The sequence below is a fragment of the Macadamia integrifolia genome, chromosome 12 (genome assembly GCF_013358625.1).
Source record: "Macadamia integrifolia cultivar HAES 741 chromosome 12, SCU_Mint_v3, whole genome shotgun sequence".
Lineage (NCBI taxonomy): Eukaryota > Viridiplantae > Streptophyta > Magnoliopsida > Proteales > Proteaceae > Macadamia > Macadamia integrifolia.
The window spans coordinates 1833575-1857976 of record NC_056568.1 but is presented as its reverse complement, the minus strand read 5'-3'; the positions used below and the strand labels follow the sequence as shown (position 1 = coordinate 1857976).

The following is a 24402-nucleotide window of genomic DNA, read 5'->3' as shown; positions in this document are numbered from 1 at the left end:
TTACCATCTCTAGACCTCATCAGCGCCAAGGCGCTAGTAAGGCGACGCCTTAGCAGTGCCTTAAAAACTATGCTTTGAGACATGATTTTATTTCTGAAGCTATAATAAAGATGGGGTTTCCTATGGTTTTTGTGCATTGGATCCATAATTGTATTTCCACCACTTGCTTCTCACTTCTCAGTGTTGGTCAATGGTAGCCCAATGGGATATTTTTCTTCCTCAGTTGGAATTTGGCAAGGGTGCCCTCTCTCCCTTTACATCTTCACCTTGGTTCTTGAAGTTCTATCCAGAAGTATCCAATGTTGCACGGATCGCAATCTCATCTCCCCTATCCCTAAGTGCAAGGCCATCAAGCTTTCCCATTCATCTTTTGCTAACAATTTGATATTTTCTCAAAAGCCAACATTCTCTCTCTTGAATCCATCATGCCTTGCCTACAATGCTTTGGAGATATTTTGGGGCTACGTATAAAAGCCCAAATAAGTTTCTTTTGTTCCTTGTGCGGCGCTTTTGATAGTGACAAAGCCTCTTAGAAAAGCAAGATTGGGTTTCCTATTGGTTATCCTCCAGTCAAGTAATTGGGTCTTCCTTTGATTCCAACTGGATTGACTGCTCATCATTGCACTCCAATGCTTGACCTCATCCGGAAGCGTCATTTGTCGAAAGGCAAACTTCTCTCTTATGTGGGTCGAATGGCTCTTCAATTTTCGAAGATTTTTTAGTCCGGTATTTATAGCTTGCCCCCATTCTACTACTAAAGGGTTAGAATCCCTTATGGCTGCCTTTCTCTAGAAAGGAACAGACTCCACCAAGTTTCTTTGTCTCGCAGCTCTCGCTAACTGAGTTGCTATATGCCTCCCTAACAAAGAAGGAGGTCTGGTTCTCATCCGATCAATGCTCCAATCTTCCTATATCTTCTGGTCGGGAGTCTTCCAACTTCCCAAATCCACCATCAAATCCATTGAATCCCTTTTCTGCTCTTTTTTGTGGAAGGTTCCGACTCCCTCAAATTTCTCCACCCCATCCACTGGTCCACTGTCTACCTTCCCAAGTGAGAGGGAGGCCTTGGCTAGGGATGTTCCATCTAGCCTTACATTACCCCTTATATTTTATCATCTCTTCTCCCTTATTTTAATTTTATTCCAACTCTATCCCAATTTAATAAATATAATCCCCACTTATATCCTTTCCCAGTGAGTTACCCAATACCCCTTTCATATTCTGGTTTATTACATGTTTGCCACCCCGCTTTGAAAACTTGTGATAAATTATACATTTGCCACTCCTTCTTCCTTGTAACTTGGGTAATTGGTATTTGGGTGGGCCCATAGCAAACCCAATAGGGCATTTGACCTAGGAACGCATCGGTCTATGATTGAATTTGGGGTTGAAATTTAACATGTAGCCAATTCACATCATTCCCTAGAAATACAATGGTCAAAATTTCCATATCTGATATGGCATATCACCCTTCAGCATAGCACAAATGAGGCAAGCAATCAAGAGACACCTTTCCTAGCAGGCTGCCTGGAGAAAATATTAGTATTCTTTAATTTCTTAATAATATTGCTTCCATAAATGTTTATATTATGGGCATAGTATTCCTACACAATCCGTTTAGGAAAGGTTTCCTAAACAACACTAGAAATCTTCCAAGCAGCAAATCAGAAGGGCCCAAATTGTGGATAGGTGGAACCCTAGGTCCCCTGCTCACACGTCAAGTTTCAGCAGAAACAGAGTTCGCCAAGTGAAAAATAGACATTTGAAAAAATCCTCATGGTCAAACTACCAAAAGCATGCACAGGGCATACATGGGATCCATGGACATACATGGTAGGGTATTTGATTGTATCTGACCATGAAAACTGACCCATGGCCACTCCAAACAATATCTTCTCTATCCAATGATCAGAATTGGCACATCATTTGTCCATGTGGCACAAAATGATAGCCATTTAGAAAGCCCTCATTTGTCCTAAGGCGGTGACAAATGAATAAGTGTTGTGCCTTGCAGTAAGGTGACAACCACCCAGACCCCAACTAGGCTGCCGGGATGCCTAGGCAATGCCTTGACAACCATGGGACTGCAGAAAACAGTTTTTCCCTGATATTGTTTAATTCAAGAAAAAGTCAAGCTTTAAGTTCAAAATCTTTGATTTATATAGTAATGATAATAATATTCTAATTTTTTCCTTCATTTAGTTTTCTTCACATATACTTCTCATTTTTTTTTTTTTAAATTAAATCGCTTCCATATATTGTTTATATTATATTATATTTATTCTTGGATTCTCATTCTCTTAGCTTCCGTGCATTGCAAGGTCTTTTAATGATAGTGATAGTTAGAATTTCCACCTCGAAGCATTTAGGGAAATTAACCCAGCACTATACTAGGAAGATTTTCAATCTTTAATATGGGATTGAAATGTATGTAGCTGTTCCGGTATATAGCTTATACAACTTACAACAAACATAATTGTATTGTTTCCATTACTACTTAAATGATCATGTCTTTCAATAAAAAAGCAATAATAAGTTAACCAATGATCTGTTTGTTTTCTTAGTCTGCTGTCCAATAAAACTAAAATTGACAGGAAGACAAATAAGTAAATAATACATAACAGAATAATACCAACTTCCAAAAACTACCCAATGCATATTATACAATTAACTTCCAAATCTGTCAAGACTATCCGTAGGCTCTACATTAATTTAAAACTACCTATTTAGCTCAACACAAATCAACTCAGCCTTATCGCAACTCAACACACAATTAAAGTGAACCCAATTTATAAATATTTCTTCTTCCACACTGCTAAATTCTTGAAGGAGTCAGCAGCCAGGATACAAGGAAGAAGTGGAAAGTTTTGGATTGATCTGGTCATCATAGATAATTGGTTCTAGAGCCTTTTATCTTTTTTGTCATCATATTTTAAAGCATAAAAATACTGATGTAAATACCTCTGATTCATTTTCTATATGAATGATATTACTTTGGTGCTAACTAATAGAAAAAAGTTAAGGTATCAAATGGATTAAAATCATTTCGGCTCATATGAAGTTTGGCATGAAAGTGACAGCAGGGTTTTTTGGGATTCAAGGCAAACCAACATACAAAGTAGCCACAAGGGCTATTGATAAAAGTCCATTTTTCTGGCTTCTACATCGAAGAAAAACAGAGTTTTTGGTGTATCCAGAATCAGAACAAATGGAATATCTTTTACCCACAAATTCACTATAGTTTTGTATGTGGCTTTGCAGACCATTAGTGCCTATTGCAATTCTCTTTTTTTGTTAATGTAATTCTGACTAATAGAGAAAAGGAAAAAAAAAAAAAAAAGAGGGGGATAAGGGAATAAATCGGAAGAACTGAATTAAAAATGCAACTGGAAATCATTATAACCTTTCCATTCCGGGATGAGGTGGACCTCCATTAATGTGTTCTAATGTAAGGATTCCCTTCAGTGCAAGAAACTCCAATACCTGCAAAAAAATAATTAAATAAATGATGAAACTGGTCAACATTTCAAAATATCAAGTAGTGCATCAGCGATGATCTACATCTCCACAACAGTTGGTTAGAAAATTGCAAGAAAAAATTAAGAACAATCAAAGGAATGAAAAAATGGAAGCCAAGACAACAAAGGGAAGAAATTAGTGCTTTTGAATCATATTGAAGAGGTTTTTTAAAGAGACATAAGAGGTATAGCAGCATTAAACAGAAGTAAATGTGTTCTAAAAGATGGTAGCATGGCAGCTAGTATGGTATCAACAGAGTAGAATGCACAAAATTCATCACCATTATAAAGGAAAAAGGAAGGAAAATTTCAGTTTTCTTCACCTCTAGAGGAACCAGCATTTGGTTTCAACTCTACCACGGGTAATACTGTAAAAATCATTTTCGGCACAGAGAAATCAACTCTTTCGACACAAACTGACCCCACAAAACATTGCCATGTGATATTAGCAATTTCACATCTATCTACATTAGAAGGAACTGGTGTGTGCTAGCACCATATTCTTTTGGGCTTATTTATTTTTCATACAAATGCTAAATATTATCCCATTATTAGTTAGTAAAGGCTAATAGTTTAGTGCTTTTAAAAGATCATTAGACTAAAGCCATCTACTTCAACGTGAGCTCCAAGCTTCGCTGCCTCCGTCTCTCTCTGTTACTGACACCCCAAGATACAGGCTCACTGTTTTCTCCTAGGTTCTCCCCCTCTACCATCTCTGTCCCCTCACCCTTCCTTAGCCCATTTTGATGTATCCCCCCTCTCTTGGATCTTGTTGTATGAATTTATTTATTAAAAAAATTTATTTATTAAAAAAAAAAAAAAAGATCATTAGACTAAGTAATAAAATTTCCATATTTTATACTCAGATTTGGAAGTCATTCATCTCTTTCTCTGGATTGCAGAATCTGTCCCTTTTTTCCATCCTTACCAATATCACATGAGAAAAACATAAAAGAGCATGAAAAATTCATCCCTTCCACAATTTGCTTCTTGCCTCCCATATCGTCCCATATCGTCCCATTACCATTGCCTACTTCTCTCTCTTAATCTTGATAGCCTTCTATGTTTAATTTTTCCCTTTTTTCCCTCTCCCCCAACCTAATTTTTTTTTTCCCCCTTTTTCTACTTCTTGCTTTCCTTCCAAAAATTTGTTTTTAATCTTTTCAACTATCCTATTCCTGCTTCGACAAATCTCTCCTACTCCAATTCCCTTCCAATTACATCACAGCCACTCAAATACTCACTTACTACAGCAATTACACCCCCTCCCCTCCCCCCAACCAAATAAAAAAAAATGTCCCTATGGTATGATTCGTAATTCTCTTTCCATGCTATATCTAGAAATAGGTTTCAATAAATAATTTCTAGTCCAAAATGAGAAATTGTTTGGTTGCTTACAATAACATCCAAAACCTTATCCCAGCTTAATGGGGTAGGCTACATAGAGATTCCAAGCAAGGACGAGCACGAGGATCCATGCAAAAAGATTGACGAGTTATGGCTAATTATAATAAGTGCCGGCTGTCAACCTGACGCACCACTACAAATCAACCACTATAATAAGGTACCAGCTGTCTACCATGTTTGGTTGCTTACGTACATGATAAATCTAGAATGAGATTTGGTTGTTGCAGTTGCAAAGAGAAAAGAAAGTAAAGGAACTCAGTCGAAATGAAATTGTTACCAGAAAATCCCTAAACTGTCACACACACTATCACTTCCAAGGTCGTTTGCTATCTTCCCCATGATGCAGAACCTGGGTTTGAAAACCCTATTCGGTTCGCTTGGGTCCACCCAAACACTTAAACAACTGAAAAGTGAAGAGTTATGGAAATTCCGTAAGTTCATGACAAAATTACACCCTAAAGAGGTAGGTAACGTAATACAGGACCAACTAAGAATTAACTCTAAGAGAGGAGGGCAATCCGGAAAATTCTATGGAGATGTGGGTTTAAACAGAAACTCAATCAAACAATAAGGGGCCTTCGTGTAAATAATCAAAACTCCTTATTGGTAAATAATAGGTTATCGTCTTACTCCTGTCGAAAACTCAATACCCAACGTAGATTAGGTTGGATTTCAAGAGATGGAACTCTTCCAAATCAAATCTGCTGGAAGTTCTGCAACATGTTCAGGTGGTAGGCCAGAAACTAGGTGAGGTTTTGGGTTGATATCTCACAGCCCACATGAGTTTCGGGCCTTCGGCCACCAGATTGTACAGGTAACAGCACCCAAGGGAGGTGATCTTATACCCAGAATATGAGAAAAGAAGAGGAGATGAGAGAGGGCAGTCCTCAATCGTGAGGAACTAACTCTTCCTACACCAGAACAGGGGATGGGGGAAAAGAAAACCAGAAAGGAAGCAGTAGACAAAAAAGAGATCACCTAGAAAAAGTTGGGGGCACGGGGGGATGCTCACACACACCACACAAATCTAATTCAATTCATTCTCAAATCCACTCCCATCATTGGGTTACACAGGTCTTTATAAAACTCAAAATAACACAAACTCCTAAAAGCTTCCTAAAGACTAACAAAAATAGAAACTCAAATTGGAAATTTCCCTACTTGTCTAATAGCTACCCTCAAAATAAAAATTACATATCTTTCCCAAACAAAAATAAATTCTAAATATCCTACTGAATCAAAAATCTAATTGGACCTGGTTCATCCCCATCTAGGCTGCCCAACGGATTTGAGCCAGTCCAAGGAAGTGCACCTGTATCACACCAAGTGTGTTTCTCTGAAACCTCACTTTCACATTTTCTTCTCAAATCCACTAAACTCATCATAAATAACTGATTCATCTCTTTCCTTCTCTCCGTTTCAGATGTCGTTCCCATGACAATCTGTGGTTCATGTGCCTTTTCCATCTGTGCTGAACTAGCGCCATAAATTTCAATTCTGATTTAGAGTCAATTTACAAACTGTGGTTCATTGAAAATTGTCGCAGAACTTACTTTTTTTACTGGGATTAAAGTTCCTTATATACTTTAACTTCCTTCTTGCCTGATATCCAAAACCCAACAATTTTTGTCTTCCTCCCTTCAAATCCACTGAAATACTTCTCTGCTCCAGTTTGATATTGCAATATTTCCAATTCCAGCATCGCCATCAAGGCTTCTTTCTTCTTTTACAGCACCCAGTTACGGAAAAAGTTGCCAAGGAACTATAATAGGGAACCTGCAATCCTCTGGCACACTCATTCTCCAAGTATAAATTTCCACTATACAGTTTACTTTGAATGTATCCTTGCCTCCTCTTTCAGTCAATGATTAAACACAAAGGCTCCAACTTTTCAATCCTGTCTCATGGATTTAGAATCCACTTAGGGCATCTGCCATGATCTCTGGACTTGAATATCATTCTCTTCAACAAGAAGCTAATACTGTTGGTATAGGTCGGATCATAGAATACAAAGTCCACATCTACAATATCAATAAACTTTCTGCAAAAGAAAAAAAAAAAAAAAAAAAGACATGGAAGAAGATGATCTTATCCATGTTTTGCCTTGTCGTTTAACAGATAGAGAACAGTTTTTCCAAAATGCAAAACGAAGGCAGCTGGAAGCATATTCAATGGGCAAACTTTGTGTTGCTAATAATGAAAGGGTCACTTGGTCAGATGTGGAGTGAAGTATAATTAGAACAAAATGAAAAATGGAAAGTTTTTGCAATCATTATGAAGAATAAATGTTAATCATATGAGACAACTAGAGGTCGTGGGTAAGGTTGCTCCATTGCAACCTAGTGGTCACGGGTTCGAGTTGGGAAACAACCTCTCCACGAAGCGGGGGTAAGGCCGAGTACATTATGAACCTCCCCATACCCTGCAGTGGCGGGAGCCTCATGCACTGGGTACGCCCATATAATTCTTCCAAAAGAACCGTTATGAAAGTTAAAATTCTAGCACTGCTATATATCTAGGTATCAATACCTACTTAAACAATAGAGAACTATATCTGCTTTATTCTGCACTACCTTAAGAAGCTTTCGAAGAATAGGAATTTTGTTAAAGTCACTGCTGTTCTGCTTTAATATGTTATGCAGCATCTGCAAACCTACATGTGGAAGAACCAATATATTCAATGAATGCACCATCTAAAATATATAAATGTTCCCTGATAGTAAAACTGTATGGTAGGCATTAAGAGAGGTGGGATACCATTTTTGTTGATTATGTCAGTCAAAACTGTCCGTGATTTTGTTTTCATAAGCACATCAAGAATGATTGAAAGATCTCGAGCACTGCAGGGTTGGGTTGGGAGAAGAAAAGAAAAATCAAGAGAAATGTTCAGGCAATATTTACACTAAAATTATTAGATGATCAAGTGAACCATAACATTAAAAATACTGAATTAGCAACAAGATCTGTAACAACCTCTGAAATGCTTCGCCATTTCCATTATCTCCTGAAGCTGCAGTGAGAACCAAAAGCTTTAAGTAGCCTTTGCTTGCATCCTGTTAACAACCGAATGCCTCAGACAAAATCAACTATATTCCTTTTGCAACAGAAATATATTTTCATCGCAATACCTTATCAATAATAAACAAAAACAGAAACTACAAGTAAACCTTGTCAGCATATAGAAACAGAGCATAAAATAGGTTGATTTTGGTTAAATGGTTTTGAGGATGAAGTTATCCGCAGTGCAGATACTATCACATCAACTGCTCACTTATCTGAAGAGTGAAGTACCCTTGAACTACCATTAAATTTCATTTTTCATAGGAAAAAGCAACTAAAAAAAATGAAATATTGGACAAGACATAATTAACTAGAGTGAAGATATAACTGAGAGAGAGAGAGAAAGAGAAACATTAGTCACTGTATTTAACCCATTTCTGGAACTGCTTAAAGCATTAGGACCACTTAAATCCCAAACAAAATTAGCTACCCCGCAAATGAAAAGATATTTACTTACTTTTCGTTTGCTTATTCCCCCTTCATCATCTAGGAATTCATTGAGTTTCTCTTCAACTGCAGGTGCCATAAGGAATGAATCATGGTTCAGTACACAACTCTAGAAACAGCAGTAAGATACAAAAAGCGCTTACCTCCTTCAAAACGACTACGAATAGCACAGTCCATCTGTTTCTTGGGTTTGGCCATAACCTGAGTTTTATTGGTGATCACAGGACAAGCAGTGCTCTTTCCTTTTTTAATTGAACTAGCTGACTGAGATGCTTTCACACGAGAAAATGATTTTGAAATGTTTGGCTTATCCTCAACTTTGTCAGATCTGGACTTGCTGATACAAACTGTATTAGCCATACATTTCTTTAAAGTGTTCGCAGTTGATGATGAACTGTCTAATGTTTGAACTTTACATGAAGATATATTTGAAGTATCTTCCTTGTGTAAAGAAACCTCAAACAATTGAATGGTAGATGAGGTTCTCATCCCATTATCTCTATGTACAGAAACCTCTGATGGTACAGAAGATGATGATTTGGTCAAACCACCTTCCATTCTCAAAGAGAATTCTGATGGCGATGGTTGAGCTGAAGGTAAGGATGCACCCAGGGTATCTTCCTTTTCTGATGAAATTGATTCCACTGTTGCAAGTTCTGATTTGCTAATGGTATCTCCAGCTTGCAAAGGAACCTTTGCAAACTGTGTCGCAGCACCATCAATAGAACTGGTAGCTGAAATTATTTCATCCATGTTATCCTCATTGGAGCCATCTTGATCAATCATTACAGGTTCTGGAAATTCTTCATCTGAATCACCTTGAACAACTGTTTCCGCATTCAATGGATCTCCTCCAATATATCCTCGGCATACAGAAGACCCACAAACACATTTTTTTGCAGCAGCACCATACACCCTTACATAGTTATAATCGAATGTAACCTCTTCACCCTGACACAATTAAACTCTTCTTAGCATATCAAAAGACTGAATAATACCAAAAAAGTTGATAGAAATGTATAAAACAATTAAACTCTTTGTAGCATATAAAAACTGAATAATACCAAAAAAATTGATAGAAATGGATAAAACAATAGAAGAGAAACCTATAGTGAATTGGCAGTGAGAACAATCAGTACAGTAGGAAAAGTACTGTGTTCACATCCAATAAAGAATAATGGTGGCACTCATTATGCTCATACTAACCAAGCAACCAAATCCGATGATAAATCATAAGACAATACTTATGATACATCACAAGATTTAACTAAGGCAAAAAGCACGAATATGTTAGGAATCAAATTTAATTGTTGCACATCATCCACCACCTGCTCCTATCTCTGGACCTGTTTGGGTAAGGCATATAGAAGCAGGGATGTATTGATGTAGAAGTAATTAAATTTTATAGTAGAACAGAACTGGATTCCAGAGTAATGGCCTCACTTGCAAATAGGAAGACCAAGTATTTTTCAGCCTCATGACTCCTAAAGCCACACGGTAGAACCAGTCTTGATATTGATTGAGAGCTCTCTCTCAAAAGACCATCAATCAACCTGAAATTTCAGGTGGAGATTCACATCTCTCAGCTGTGTTGAATTCAACTAAAAACAACCCAACCCAAGAGAACAACTGAGGGATAGAAATGATTAATAGGAAAGTACTGAAATTGAAGCTGGCAGAAATCACCAGATCTGGTCTAAACTTTGAACCTGTTAACACCAAAATTCACAGGATAAATCGCCCAAGGGTATGTGATCAATTCACCAAATATAAGGACGAGAGGGACTAAATCGACGGAGTTAGATTCAAATCAGATGGGCTGCTAGTGCCACCCAGAAAGAAAAGGGGCAGAAAAGAAAGCGGAGGAGAAGAGCAGAAGAGAATATAAGAAGACTAGGACAATTAAAGAAAGGAAGAAGGAAGAGAGCTCTGTCTTGAAAAGAAGAAGGGGAAACCAGAAGCTCTCGACCAGCCCTGGAGACTAGGCCATGCAGGGCAACTACTCAAAATGAAACCAACTTCAATATTGCATTCAATTGTCTGAGTAATCAATGGATACAATCATACAAGACTAACAGAACCACTCCTCTACGTATCTAAAATAGAATTCGAATGTAAAACAGAATTTGAAAAAAATTTAGACTCAAACCTCCAACTCTACAAACGCCATCTAAAATCCCATATTAAATTGGGGTAAATTACACCTGAGGCACCCAATTATAGTTCTCAACTTGTCACCTAGGCATCCAAACTTTTTCTTGGGTGTGAGGCAATAGCACGCCTAGTTGACATTTCATAATTTTACTTTTGCATGGATCCTACTACATTCTAATTATTATTATAAATTTTTTTTTATTTATTATTAATTGCATATTGTCTTCTCTTTAAGTCCTTTGGCACTTATTTGGTATGTAAGCGTAAAATTAGATTGGCTTCCTAGAACATTGGCTTTCTAACAGGTAAGAGCTTGGAGTTGATAGATGTTATCCGGAGAAGACAGATTAATGTTGCTTGTACCCAAGAAACAAGATGGAAAGGTAGAAAAGCTAAAGGGGTTAGATAATTTCAAACTTTGGTATTTGGGAGACGCAAGCGGGAGAGGTGGAGTGGGCATAGTAGTGGACAAGGACCTCAAGAACAAAATGGTGGATGTTCAGCGAATCGGAGATAGGATTCTCTCCATTAACTGGTACTAGGCGATGAGGTATCAATATAGCTAGTGTGTATCTGCCACAAGAAGGACTTGATGAGAGTGTTAAAGCACAATTCTGGGAGCACATGGATGAATTAGCACAAGGTTTTGGTTAGGGCAAGAAATTTTTTATTGGAGGGGACTTTAAAGGATATGTTGGCAAGGATCGTAGAGGATTTGAGGAAGTACATGGAGGGTACGTAGTTGGAGAAAGGAGTGCAGAAGGGATTTCAGTGTTAGACTTTGTGATAGCATATGACTTATGCATGTAAACACATTTTTTTAAAAAAGAGAAACATTTAATTACCTACAAAAGTGGGCAGCATGCAAGCCAAATTGATTTCTTCCTGATGAGAAGATCAGACCGACTGTGGTGGAAACATTGTAAGGTTATCCCCGGGGATAGCTTGACTGCTTAACATTGACTATTGGTTTTTAATTGGTACTTCAGCATGAGGCAGCACAAGAAGAAGATGCAGTTCTGTCCTAAGATAAAATGGGGGCGACTTCAAGGAGCTCTTAAAAACCTTTCACTGATAAAATGATTTTACAGGGAAAATGGGATTTTGAAGGAGACACTAATGAGATGTGGACTGAGATAACGACTTGTATTAAGAAAGTGGCTAAAGATGTGCTAGGGATATCTAAGGGTGTTTGCCCAAACACTAGAGAAAATTGGTGGTGGGATGACAAGGTCCAAGCCGTCATTAAGACTAAGAAAGATTGTTTTAAATCTTGGCAAAGGACTAATGATGAGGATGATAAGGAAAGATATTACATAGCCAGAAAAGAAGCTAAGAAGATTGTCGGGAAAGCAAGGGCAAAGATTTATGATGCTCTGTATGAAAACCTAAATACAAAGGAAGGGGAAAAACATATTTACACGATTGCTAAAGTAAGAGAAAGGAAGAACAGAGATTTGGATCACATCAGATGTATTAAAAGTGAAGATGATAGAGTACTTGTATGAGATGAGGACATTACGAAGCGATGGGGGGATTATTTTTGTACTTTGCTAAATGGAGAAACCTCGACTGATAGGATGGATCTAGACGTGGGGTGGAATGGACATCAAAACAACCCTAAAGGACAACTTCTACAGGTTGGAGAAATCAAAATTAAAGAGGCCCTACGAAAGATCAAGGGGGGTATGAGCCAATCCAGATACAAATCTTGGGCTGGTCTCCTCTTCCATCCCTTGATGAGGTTGGTATCTACTTGTAGAGTGAGGAGACTTGACGATTGGCCATGGAACCTGTATCCCCTCTTGGGTGGTCAACTCTTTCTTCTAGCTCTCAGAGTGATTGGTGTAGTGGAGGCAGAGGCCAAGGGCCACCACGTGGAGATGACAAAGATAGGTTTTGATGTGATCATTGTCGAAAATTTGGGCATAGTAAAGAGAGGTGTTGGGTACTTCATAGGCGTCCTCCTAGTACACGTGGATCGGTGGATCTAATGGTATGCATGGTGGCCATAGAGGGGGAGCTAGAGCACACTTTGTGCAAACTGAGACTGATACTATGGGGTCTTCACCCAACACAGGCAGAGCAAAGCTCCCTTACCAGGGAGGATATTGCAACATTCCGCAGGGTCATGTCACAACTGGCACTAGGTGGGTCATCTTCTTCATTTACAATGCCAGATTCCTCAACCTTAGCCTTGCAGGTCTCCACATCTGCCCCTTCCACAACTCCATCTTGGGTTATTGATTCTGGTGCCATTGACCACATGACTGATACGTCTCACCATTTTAATTACTACTACATTTGTTCCTGTAGAGATAAGGTTAGGGTAGTTGATGGCTCCTTTTCCTCCATTTCTGGTAAGGGTAGTAATCATGTTACTTCTGCCATTTCACTCGACTCTATTCTTCTTGTCCCTAGTTTGCCATTAATCTTTTATTAGTGAGTGACTGAGTCACTTAACAAAATCCTTAAATTGTTGTGCCACATTTTTCCCTTCTAATTTTCTCTTTCAGGATTTGGTGGCTAAGAAAGATTATTGGCAGTAGGCGTGAGGAGCAAGGAATCTACGTACTTGAACTTCAATCACATTTTGTGAGGACTGATGATCATTTGATTGTTGTCTTCACAAAGGGGTCATCCATTAGCAGTTCAGTACCCTGTTCTCCAAGTTGTGAATGTATGACATTTATTCTCCAACTTGAGGGGGAATGTTAGAGTTTGTATACTAAGGGTATTTTGGGAACTAGTAATGTTACTTGTTGTCCTACATTGTATTGTTCTTTTTTCCTTTTTACCTCCTTAGGGAGGTTTATGTAATTCCTCATATTGTATTAGTGAAGCAATATCTGAGTGGAGAGATTATTCTCACACACAAGATTCTCCCACATATTTCTTTTCTTCTTCTTCTTTCTCTTTCTCTCTTCCTCTCTTCCTGCCTTGTTCTTTTACAACCTTTAGATTTCAACTGAAACCACCCATCAATGTTGATGATGATGTAAGACTAGATCACATAGGACCTAATCCCAGGCAGGATCTGAAATTTTGGCTGAATAGAGAAGATTTCGATTACTCAAAAACCACATCTCAGATGGAGCTGAATTTTGGATCGAATGGAGATCCTATTTGAAGCAACAAACCACCAAAATCTGAACAAATTCTACTGGCTGGATTGAGAGATATGCTGGTTGGATGAAATATGAAACTTTTGTTGATTGTTCAAGAACTAGGCTGGAAACGTCAGATGATCCTCAAATTTGGATCAAGTGGTCCTCCTAAGGTCCTCAACAAATCCTCAAAATCCTGCAGCGATTAGAGATCTGGTCTGGAAGTCATGCATTCGAACATTCTTCCAAGAAAACCCAGTAGCTGATAATCGATAGGTAGTGTGTCTTCTGATCAGCAATCTTAGAGGGCTTCAAGTTTTCAAACAATTTTGTAATAACTCTCAAAACACTCTCTCACAAGTTAGAATAAAGAAGAAAATTCGATGGAGGATTGAGAAGGGGAAGAAGAAAGTTAGGTTTTGGGCATCTTACCTAGGGCTTCTCACCTAAGTGCATCCCACAACAAAACAGCATATAGCCATCTCAAATAAAATTCATTCAATCTTCTAAAATTGATTGCTAAGGTCTCTTTAAATAGGCTAGGCAAGACCTTAAAATTTAGAAACAAACTAGAAAAGGAAACTAACATAATAGAAACTTAACTACTTGTTCACTAAGAAACATAAAAATAGAAACCAACTCCTAAAACTTGGAGACTAAGAGACAAATAAACCAAGAATAAAAGGAAGTAAATAAGAAACTAAATCTCCTAACAAAAACCTAACAAAAGGGAACAAAAATAGGAGAGATGGACCCAAATTACTGTTCACTTAAACAGTGCCATGTGAACAGTGTTTTCTTACTCTTAGTCTTGTCCTCTTCTTCAAGCTTTAATCTGCATCAGATGATGGCATCTTCATACCTCAATTTGCATCTCGCATGCAGATTACAACAACTGCCAACCACCCAAAGTAGTCCCAACCAAGGTTTATGATCTCAATCTCGCTCCTAATTTCACTAAACCAGAAAAGAGATCTGATCTCAATCTCGCCGAGATCTTGTATCTTTTCCCGATGGACTCGGTGATTGGTCTCGGTGGCCATATGGACTTTGTAGCCCCTGAAACTTGCCATTGACCCTATTTTAGGCCTTCTAAACACATTGGAAACGTCAGTTTTTTTTTTTTTAATCAAACCCAAAATGGTATTTTGACTTCGTACCCTATGTAATAGTCTTCAGACCCTTCACCATAGGCTATTGCATAATAAAACAAACAACTATTGACTATGTTTCTATGAAAAAAATGGTTTTGAGAAGTTGTTTTCACCTAAAATTGTTCTTGAGCAGAAAAGGATCTCCAAAGGTTGATGATGAAGTGATAATCTCCAATCTCCAAGTGTTGAAGTTATTAATCTACAATGTAAAAGAGAAATTTGGCAAGAAAAACAACCAAAACTCACTTTTTCTTCACACAGGGCGAGACTGGCAAGAGATGTCGAGTTGAGTTGAGGGTCGAAAGTATGTATATATCCCATCCCATGTGACTCGGTCTCAACTCGAGCCCGAGATCTCAACCGAGATATTGTACATTTTCTATATCGCCTCTCATCTCGTCTCTCCATTTGAAGAGATCTTGCTGAGTTCTTAAACCATGGTACCAACTATTAACAACGAATAATAAACAGACGAGGGAAGGGAGTGATCAACTGGTACTTTCTTCCTGATGTCTGGTATTGGTGAATGGTGATTGCCTAATGAGCATGTACTAGCTTGCTAGACCCAATTATAAATTGCAATGAAGAGAAAATGTAAATTTGAAGCAAAAATTAAGAATAAATGATTAAGATGGAAAAACTACAAGCATTGAAGGAGTAGGATGGGATTATTGACTTTCAACTTTCCCAAGATACTGATTTAGAGAATCTTTTATGCATGCATTTCCATTTCTCTTTGTTTTGTTTCAGAGAGAAAATGAAGCGCCGTCAACTTACACCGCCACTGTATTCCAGAACTGTGACATCCACACCCGCCACCCAAACTCCAGACAGAAGAACATGGCGACCGCCCAGGGAAAGTTGAACTAGAACACCATCATCATCATCCAGAAATGCTGGATTGAGGGAACCTGCAATCTAGAATCAGTGAAGGGCAGCTTCCTCACTTACCTGGGAAGGCCTTGGAAGTAATACTCGAGGATCATCATTATGCAGTCCACCGTCACTGACATCATCAACCTTGCAGGTTGGCACGTGTGGAACAGTGATTTAGCGCTTGAACCCTTGTTTTATAGAGAGTACCAGAACACAGGTGGTGGTGGAGCTTTTTTTTTTGTTGGGGGGGGGGAGAAACGAGAACAGAGGTCAAGGGAGGGGAGATAGATGTTGTTGGGGTGGAGATGGGAGCAAAAGGTGGAGGCAGGGGAAGAGATAAGGGGAGAGGGTGGAGATGAGGCGGAGGTGAGATGGGCGGGGGGTTGAGAAAACTGGCCATGGGTAAAGTTGGAAATATTTTGAGTCTTAAACAGAACTGGCTAATAAGGAACCCCAAACATTGCATTTCAAACATGGGGTACCCCAAAAGTGTTTTATTAAATGTTGAGTATCTCATCTGTAATTGACCCATAAATTAAAATGCAAATTGATAAACCCCCTTAATTAGATAAATAAATCCCTAATTATTCCTGTTGGATAGAAATCCTGGTTTAGACACGGCTTTTCTCAGTCTGGGTTTCCAGATTTGGTCATGTTGGTCAACAGCCTTATCTTAATGGGGGTCGGTTACATGAATCCATATAAAATGAAATTGGAAAAAAAAAATCCAAACAGAATGGGGAAAGGAAGTGATGGAAAGATGAGAGATGAGAAAAGAAAGATGAAAGTAGATAGATGAGGGTAAGAGGAAAGAGGCATATCCCAACAAGTCAGGAGAATCTCAGCTAAATGGGGTTGGCTACATGGATCCTAGCCCTCAAATGGGTTCTATCCAAGGTCATACTTGGGACAAGAGCGAGAATATGCATGTCATGCTGGTCCAGCCATGAAAATGCTACTGCATCACCAAAACTCCAGATCATCTTCAACAGAAACCTTTATCCTGGGAATTGATTGTATGACCTACGTAAACATGGTAAAAGCATTCTACCAATATATCTCAAAGAGTTACCAATTTTGACCCCCCAAAAAGAGAGGTACCAATGCAATTGAATATGTTGGCCAGTACCATTATCCCCTGGAGAGGGAGCAATGATCAAATTCAAGCTCTCCAAACTCCCACACTGAGGATTAGAAAGTGGAGAACAGGACAGGTCTGAGACAACCACATCAGAGCAACTGGCAAAAGCTACTAAGTTAAACCTTCATTTTGTAAAGGTATAGTAGTTCAACATTCCAGTCCTTGCTGGTTCAGTTAATAGCAGGTTGCAGGTCACGATAGCGAGACAGAAGAAGTTACAGGAGAATAGAGAAGTGAATATATTAGATTCCTTCTCCATAGTGTTTTTGATGTAAATAAACTGATATTCCAAATATACCCCACACTTACAAACATATTCTCCCATAAGCCCCTCATAAATACAATATCATAGGGGTGTCAATCCTGAGCCCGCACTGGTAGGCCCGACCGAGCCCGACTCGCTTAAGGCCTGACCATAACTGGCCCATTTAATAAACGTCTTGGGCTTCAGCCCGGCCCGTTTATTAAACGGGCATTCACAGTGCAGGCCACTAGCCCGTCGAGTGCCCGACCGACCTGACTCACTTAAGAAGCCTGCTAGAACCGACTCATGTAGCCCGACCGGCCCGTCCCCCCTTAAAAATGCCTAAATACCTATTTTACCACTAATACTACAAAATATGAGTAAAGAATATATAGGACTAAAAAATCCACATTCTAAATGGGACATTCAATTGTTAAAAAGAGTGTAATTCTTACAACTTAGATTACATTTTAAAGACATGATTCCCTTGGATATATATATATATATATATATAATTCCCTTGGATCTTGCTAAATGGGACATTCAATTGTTAAAGACATGATTCACTTGGTTCCGGAATTGCGAATGTTATCCTCCAGTAGTTTTAAAGCCAATAGTTTAATCCCTTTAAAAAAGGATTTTAGGGTAGGCATGTCTAGAGCTTGTTTAGAGCCCGTTTAGAATTAAATAGGTCCATAGCCCGTTTAAGGCCCGTATAAGGCACGTTTAAGGTAGCCCAACTAAAGCCCGACACCGACCGGTCCGATTACAAACTGTACCATGCCCCCCAAATCTAGGCCCGTTTAAGTAAATGGGTGTTCACGGTGTAAGGATTTCACACTGTCAGGCCGGTTAGGCCCGTCCGGTCGACCGATTGACACCCCTACAATATCATATGTACCCTTGTACATTACTATTCCAACAGTAGCTACCCTTAGACCAGAAGATGAAGACAAGCAAGCAAGGAGTTAATATAATGAAACCCCAAAAAAAAACCACCTCAGAATTCAAAGTTTCTCACTTATAAAACAAATAAATAAAAAATAAAATAAAAATGGGCTAATTCAAGATCACAAAATCTTGCTCAATGGCATTTGAACAATACAGGCATAAATAATTTTTCACCGCACCTTAGTATTTCAGTTTAATCCCTTTAAAAAAGGATTTTATGGTAGGCACGTTTAGAGCTCGTTTAGAGCCCGTTTAGAATTAAATAGGTCCATAGCCCATTAAGAATTAAATAGGTCCATAGCCCGTTTAAGGCCCGTATAAGGCCCGTTTAAGGTAGCCCAATTAAAGCCCGACACTGACCGGCCCGATTACAAACCGTACCATGCCCCAAATCTAGGCCCGTTTAACTAAACGGGCGTTCATGGTGCAAGGATTTCACACCGCCAGGCCCGGTTAGGCTCGGCCAATCGACCGATTGACACCCCTACAATATCATATGTACCCTTGTACATTACTATTCCAACAGTAGCTACCCTTAGACCAGAAGATGAAGACAAGCAAGCAAGGAGTTAATATAATGAAACCCCAAAAAAAACCACCTCAGAATTCGAAGTTTCTCACTTATAAAAAAAAATAATGATAATAAAAATAAAAAATAAAAAAACTGGGCCAATACAAGATCACAAAATCTTGCTCAATGGCATTTGAACAATACAGGCATAAATAATTTTTCACTGCACCTTAGTATTTCAGTTCAGAATCTACCAGCATCTACCTATAGTTTCTGCTAAATTCCATGACTCACCTATACAGAACCTAGTTTTCAAACCCTATGTCCTTTAGATTTTAATACCTAATTTTTCCACACCAAAAAAATCAGGTAGCCAATGTTTATATGAGAGTTGATTAATACCACCTGGGAAAAACTGAACCCCAGCTAGGGGCAGAACCAGCATGAACCTGAGATGGTTCAATTATCAAGTGAAAAAGCAGGTAACAAATTCAGCATATGAGCTATTCCAACATAACAAATTGATCTTCACTTTTTGAATCAACTAAAACATGTAGCAAAATCAATGACCACGTGAGAACAAGAAAATGGACATATTGAAAGGACATAGTAACTAAGATTGATAATTCGAACTCTGAAGAAAGAAAAGGGAAGCCCAAAGAGAATATCAAGTCAAATTTAGGTCAAATAATGCATGCCATTACCACCACATAGATGCGTCTGGAATTGTGATAAGTTTTCCTTTTTGGGTGCAAAGCAGCCAAGGGATAAGTAAATCGCATACAAACATGAATAATTATTTTGATTCAACTTTCTTTTTTGGGTCGAAGATTCAAGATGGACAACTCCTATAATATGTTTTTCCATACGCACCAACAAATTGCAAAGGGATCAAATATAATGTCAAGGGGTTCCTTTGGAAATTTTCCAGGTAAAATCTCAAATTGGTTTTTATATCATTTGACATGCTCAATCCTGATTCTATAGTTAATATAAAAAAGAAATATTTTAAGACAAGTGCAGCTAATCCACTGAGGGCAGTTCTTTGAATAACAGAGTCAAATATAAGGCAATGGAAAAAAAAAAGAGGGGTGTGTGGGAGGATCAGCAGAGTCACCATGTATGGTATACACAAATGAAGAATGAACCAAGGAAATAACTGACATAAAACAGGACGCTTACCTTCTTAATATTCCTTATTGCGAATAGTCCAATACAGATTTCCCCATTCACCATCCACTAGGTCACCAAGAGACAAATAGATTTAAACAATCATAAGTACAGTAAATAACAAGTTGCATATGGATTAAACGAAGTATATGTATCATTACTGAATTCTTCAATTTAGAAGAATGCCACTATGATAAATCATAAACTATTTCCATAAGCATATAGGTAGTAGACATAATAACAGCAGCCTGCCCATCAAATCCAAATCCAACATAGAGATCACTCTGTAAGTTACAGAAATGCACACTAATTCAGTAAGATGGCAGATTTTGATAATTGGTAATTTCCACTAGAGTGATAAATTCATGTGAAAAGTGTTTGCTTGCTGAGATAGCAATAGTTCTGTCAGTGACCTTCAGCATTGTGATCTCACTAGAAATATGGATTTATTTCAGACTGTTTTTGACTGTTTCAGATCCTTTGGTTCATCCTTAATATATATTGGACCTCATCCATGACTGGTAAAGCCTTCATGTTATTAGCTCACATCCAGTGGAATCTTCAACCATTTGCCTCATATACAGTACTGGAGGAGAGGAATAGGTATGTAATTGATGACAAATTGGTCTGGCATTGTACATGAGTTGGGTTCACTCATATAATGTCAAATATCACTTGTACACAAGGTTTACAGCATTGATATTGGATCATATCAGAAGGGTAGTTTTAAAAGACATATTGGAGGTGCATGTTAGGGTTAGGTTTTCCGCCTCTGTGTAGCTCCGCCTCTGTGCGTGTTGTAGTTTCCGCCTCTGTGTGTGTCCTCTCACTCCCTTCGAGTATTTACCACGACTTGTGGTCCAGTTGGAGATGGTGAAGAAGCCACCAATGGTGACGATGAAGATGATGATGCAGATCGAGAGCTTCTTGCGACCCAAGAGCAATCAGAGAGCTGTCGAGCCTTGTTTTTGCTATCCTTGCAGTCGGTGAGCGACGGCTCTGTTCCTGATGCTATTGTGTTCTCTCTCTGCCGATTTTATAGGGTTTTTGTGACTCAATCTCCGGTGAATCTGAATCCTAACATCAGAACTTCGATTGCACTCAATGGTATTGTCAACTACACTGTCAACCGCTCCCATCCCTTTCTAGGTCTTATCCAACTTTTGATCCTCTTTTCTCTGTCCCTCTCCCTCCCACCCTTGTTTTCCAGCTTCACCATGCGGAGATACAGTCCTCCATATTATAATCCTCCAAGGAGCGGATATGGGGATCGAGGAAGGAACCCGCCACCAAGGGTATATGGTGGGTTTGACGGACTTAAAGAGCAAAATAATGGAAGTCTTTTGGTTCAAAATACTCCTCTCAGGTGTAGACCAGATTATCACCAAGTTCCATTTGAAAGAGATGGACCAATGCAGGAAGTGCATCTATCACAAGATTATTACACAAAGGAACCTAGGGGTTTTGCATTCGTGCAGTTTATGGATCCTATTGATGCTAAAGAGGATTGATATCATACGAGTGGGCAAATTTTTTGTGGAAGTGAGCTAACTGTGATTATTGCTGAAGAAATTAGGGGAAGGCCAGAGGAGATGTGTGGCAGATCCGGACCTTCGACCATGGAGGCGATAGAGAATCTAGCTCAACCGTCCGAGTCAATGCTGCAGGCTGGTGCTTTGCTTAATGATTCTCTGATCAGGTTTGTGGCTTACATAGCGGCTCGTGGCTTGGGTATATTTTGCAGAGATGGGCTGGTGAATTGCAACATGATTGGAGTTGATTTCAACTCGTTTTCCTCTGGGTACTCAAATGGGGAAGCTTCGGAAGCTGAGATCATCGGAACCTTGCTTGTCTACATCGTCTTCTCCACCACCGATCCCAAGAGAAGCACATGTAACCCACAAATCCTTGAGTCCGTCGAAGCTGTTGCGGGAGTTGTTGGTTTTCTTCTCGGCGTTGTCAGTATTGTCACTAGAGCCCACATTTGTACACCCCTCGATGATGTTGGAGCTGCTGCTAGGATGGTGGCAAGGGTGCCCATGGTAGTGGACAAACATGGGACTGTGCCCCCAATATTTGGCTCTTTTAATGTCTATAATGATCCTTTGGATGTAAGCTGTGTCTACAACGTCTTATCTAGGGAAGTGGTTTGTTTCACTCATCCCCTAGTCAAGATGACCCTGTCAATTGTATGTGAGACAATCTAGTCAATTTCCATTCCTTGGTTTCGGGTAATATGTACCCGAACCTTGTGTTTATCATACCTTTTATCTGAATGAATTTCACCAAAAAAAAAGAAGACAATGGAGAGATGCAAGATACGCATCGTAATGCTTAGGATACATACAAAGTATAGTTTTGAAACACAAAACATTAGAAGTAAGCAAAGAAGCCATGTATTTCATACTATAAACCAACATAGATTTCTTTTGGCGCCATCTTCCTGAACACCAAACATAACCACAATGTATTTACCCCCAAAAAAAATGCAATCAAAGAAGTCATGTATGATGTATTTCTACCTTTACTTTAAAATTTTCATACAAATTAATACCTATTACAATTAATTTTTTCCTCATATTTTTTTATAAAAATAAAAAAGAAAAAAAAAGAACTAATGTTTTCCATAAAATTTCAGACAATTTACACGAATTATAATAATTCTTTTTTATAATTATTGACTTTTCAATATTTTTAATTTAACCAAAAATAACAAAATAAAAAAATAAGAAATTAAACTACTAGAACTCGAAACCGATTCCAACTAGGAAACTACTATCCCAATAGCTATCTCCTACTTGACCTACCCAAATAAAAAAGATTACATGTCAATCCCAAAATATAAATAAATTAAATCCTAAAATATTCTACTAGACCAAAGACTGAAATTTGGACCCGGTTCTCGGTCTGGGTCCCCCAACAGCTTGGTTTTAACCTTTTGAAACTCATATATATGTGCCCATACATGCACGAGTAACAGTTGCTGAAGGTTGTATTGGCTTCTTATTTCCAGTGCCTTGTATTATTTTTTATGTTTTTAACTTTTATATTTCTTTTGCCCTTTCTTGCTTTTGCATAGTTTCTGTTATTCAATTAAAAAAAAAAAAGTAGTCCATAAAATTTACAGCAGGAATGCTGTGTTTACAATTGAACTAGAACTGAAGTTTAAAGTTATCAGACATAGCAATGCTTTCAAAGCTGAATGTTGAGCAATTAAGGAACATGTATGGAATATAAGCGTTGTACGAGTCGATAAGTGGCAAGGTTATGAAGGATAGAAATTGAGTGATTGTGTTGGATGGAAAGTGGCATTAATCAGTGACAAGATGAAAGAATTTCAATTTGAGATAGGTCTACCAAACAAAAAAAATGCTTTGATGAGGAGTGTTAGTACTCATGTTGGAGGAGTTTAATGGATGATAGGAATCACTTGTGTTGATGTGGCGAGGGTGAAAAACGCTCGGAGTAGCAGAACATGGCCCAAAATCAGGTGGAATTGCAGAATTAGATTTCTGTAGTGACCCCTTGTGGTTGGGATTGGAGTTAGATTGCATTTAATGCAGTTAAAAGGGGTTGTACAACCAAGGTTTATAATATCGTATTGGCCGATACTATCATATCAGTCCATATCAGCCAATACTATTGTTTGGTCCTTATTGGTTGATGTGTATTGTTACAGACAAGAAATAATGTATTGACAACCACATATGGGCTGTACATTGTTGATAACTTGATACATATCGATATGCCTTGTAAACTCTAAAAACATGAACCGCGACCTGCAGAACACTTAATGAAAGCATTTTAGGTCTTTCCACTTGATTTTTTTTTTTTTTTTTTGGCAAAATCAATTTCATTCATGCCTTCTAACATCAAAAGTGACTGTAGTAATGTTGATATGAGCTGTATTTTGGGATTAAATAGTCTTGAATCCAAGATTGAAACCAGATCTGCACAAGAACATTCAACTCAAAAAACTTTTTTTTTTTTAATCAAATCTTCAATTTTTGTATCATTTTTACAATGGATCAAGAGATTAGTAAAAACAACTTGAATCATTGTGTCAAACTATGTTTTTTGCAATGATTGCGCATCTAAGCCTAATTATTCCCCAGAACCGAAAATACTTGTTTTCTCGGATTTTATTTTTTCCTAAAAAGATCTTGTTAGTGATTTGGTAACATTATATGTGATGGAGAGTGATGAGATCTATCATCCTTGTTAATTTCAATATTTTTTTATTTTGTTATTTTTGGTTAAATTAAAAATATTGAAAAGTCAATAATTATAAAAAAGAATTATTATAATTCGTGTAAATTGTCTGAAATTTTATGGAAAACATTAGTTCTTTTTTTTTCTTTTTTATTTTTATAAAAAAATATGAGGAAAAAATTAATTGTAATAGGTATTAATTTGTATGAAAATTTTAAAGTAAAGGTAGAAATACATCATACATGACTTCTTTGATTGCATTTTTTTTGGGGGTAAATACATTGTGGTTATGTTTGGTGTTCAGGAAGATGGCGCCAAAAGAAATCTATGTTGGTTTATAGTATGAAATACATGGCTTCTTTGCTTACTTCTAATGTTTTGTGTTTCAAAACTATACTTTGTATGTATCCTAAGCATTACGATGCGTATCTTGCATCTCTCCATTGTCTT

At 38.1% G+C, this 24402-nt stretch overlaps 1 protein-coding gene across 5 annotated transcripts in view; it reads right to left on the bottom strand.

The window, feature by feature from the left end:
* Positions 1-2949: 2949 nt before the first annotated feature.
* Positions 2950-24402, bottom strand: part of LOC122057762 (histone-lysine N-methyltransferase ASHH2-like) — a 42410-nt gene continuing 20957 nt past the window's right edge. Inside the window, exons 10-16 of one of the 5 annotated variants that reach the window (XM_042620010.1) lie at positions 19753-19809; positions 8576-9383; positions 8443-8498; positions 7899-7978; positions 7683-7765; positions 7499-7578; positions 2952-3483 (exon numbers count right to left, since the gene is read on the bottom strand). In XM_042620010.1, coding sequence (XP_042475944.1) covers positions 3397-3483; positions 7499-7578; positions 7683-7765; positions 7899-7978; positions 8443-8498; positions 8576-9383; positions 19753-19809 — 1251 coding nt within the window. In that variant the 3' untranslated portion in view covers positions 2952-3396. Of the gene's footprint in view, positions 3484-5930; positions 6967-7498; positions 7579-7682; positions 7766-7898; positions 7979-8442; positions 8499-8575; positions 9384-19752; positions 19810-24402 lie in introns of those variants that run through there. The other 4 variants (XM_042620014.1, XM_042620011.1, XM_042620012.1 and 1 more) reach the window with 4 other exon arrangements.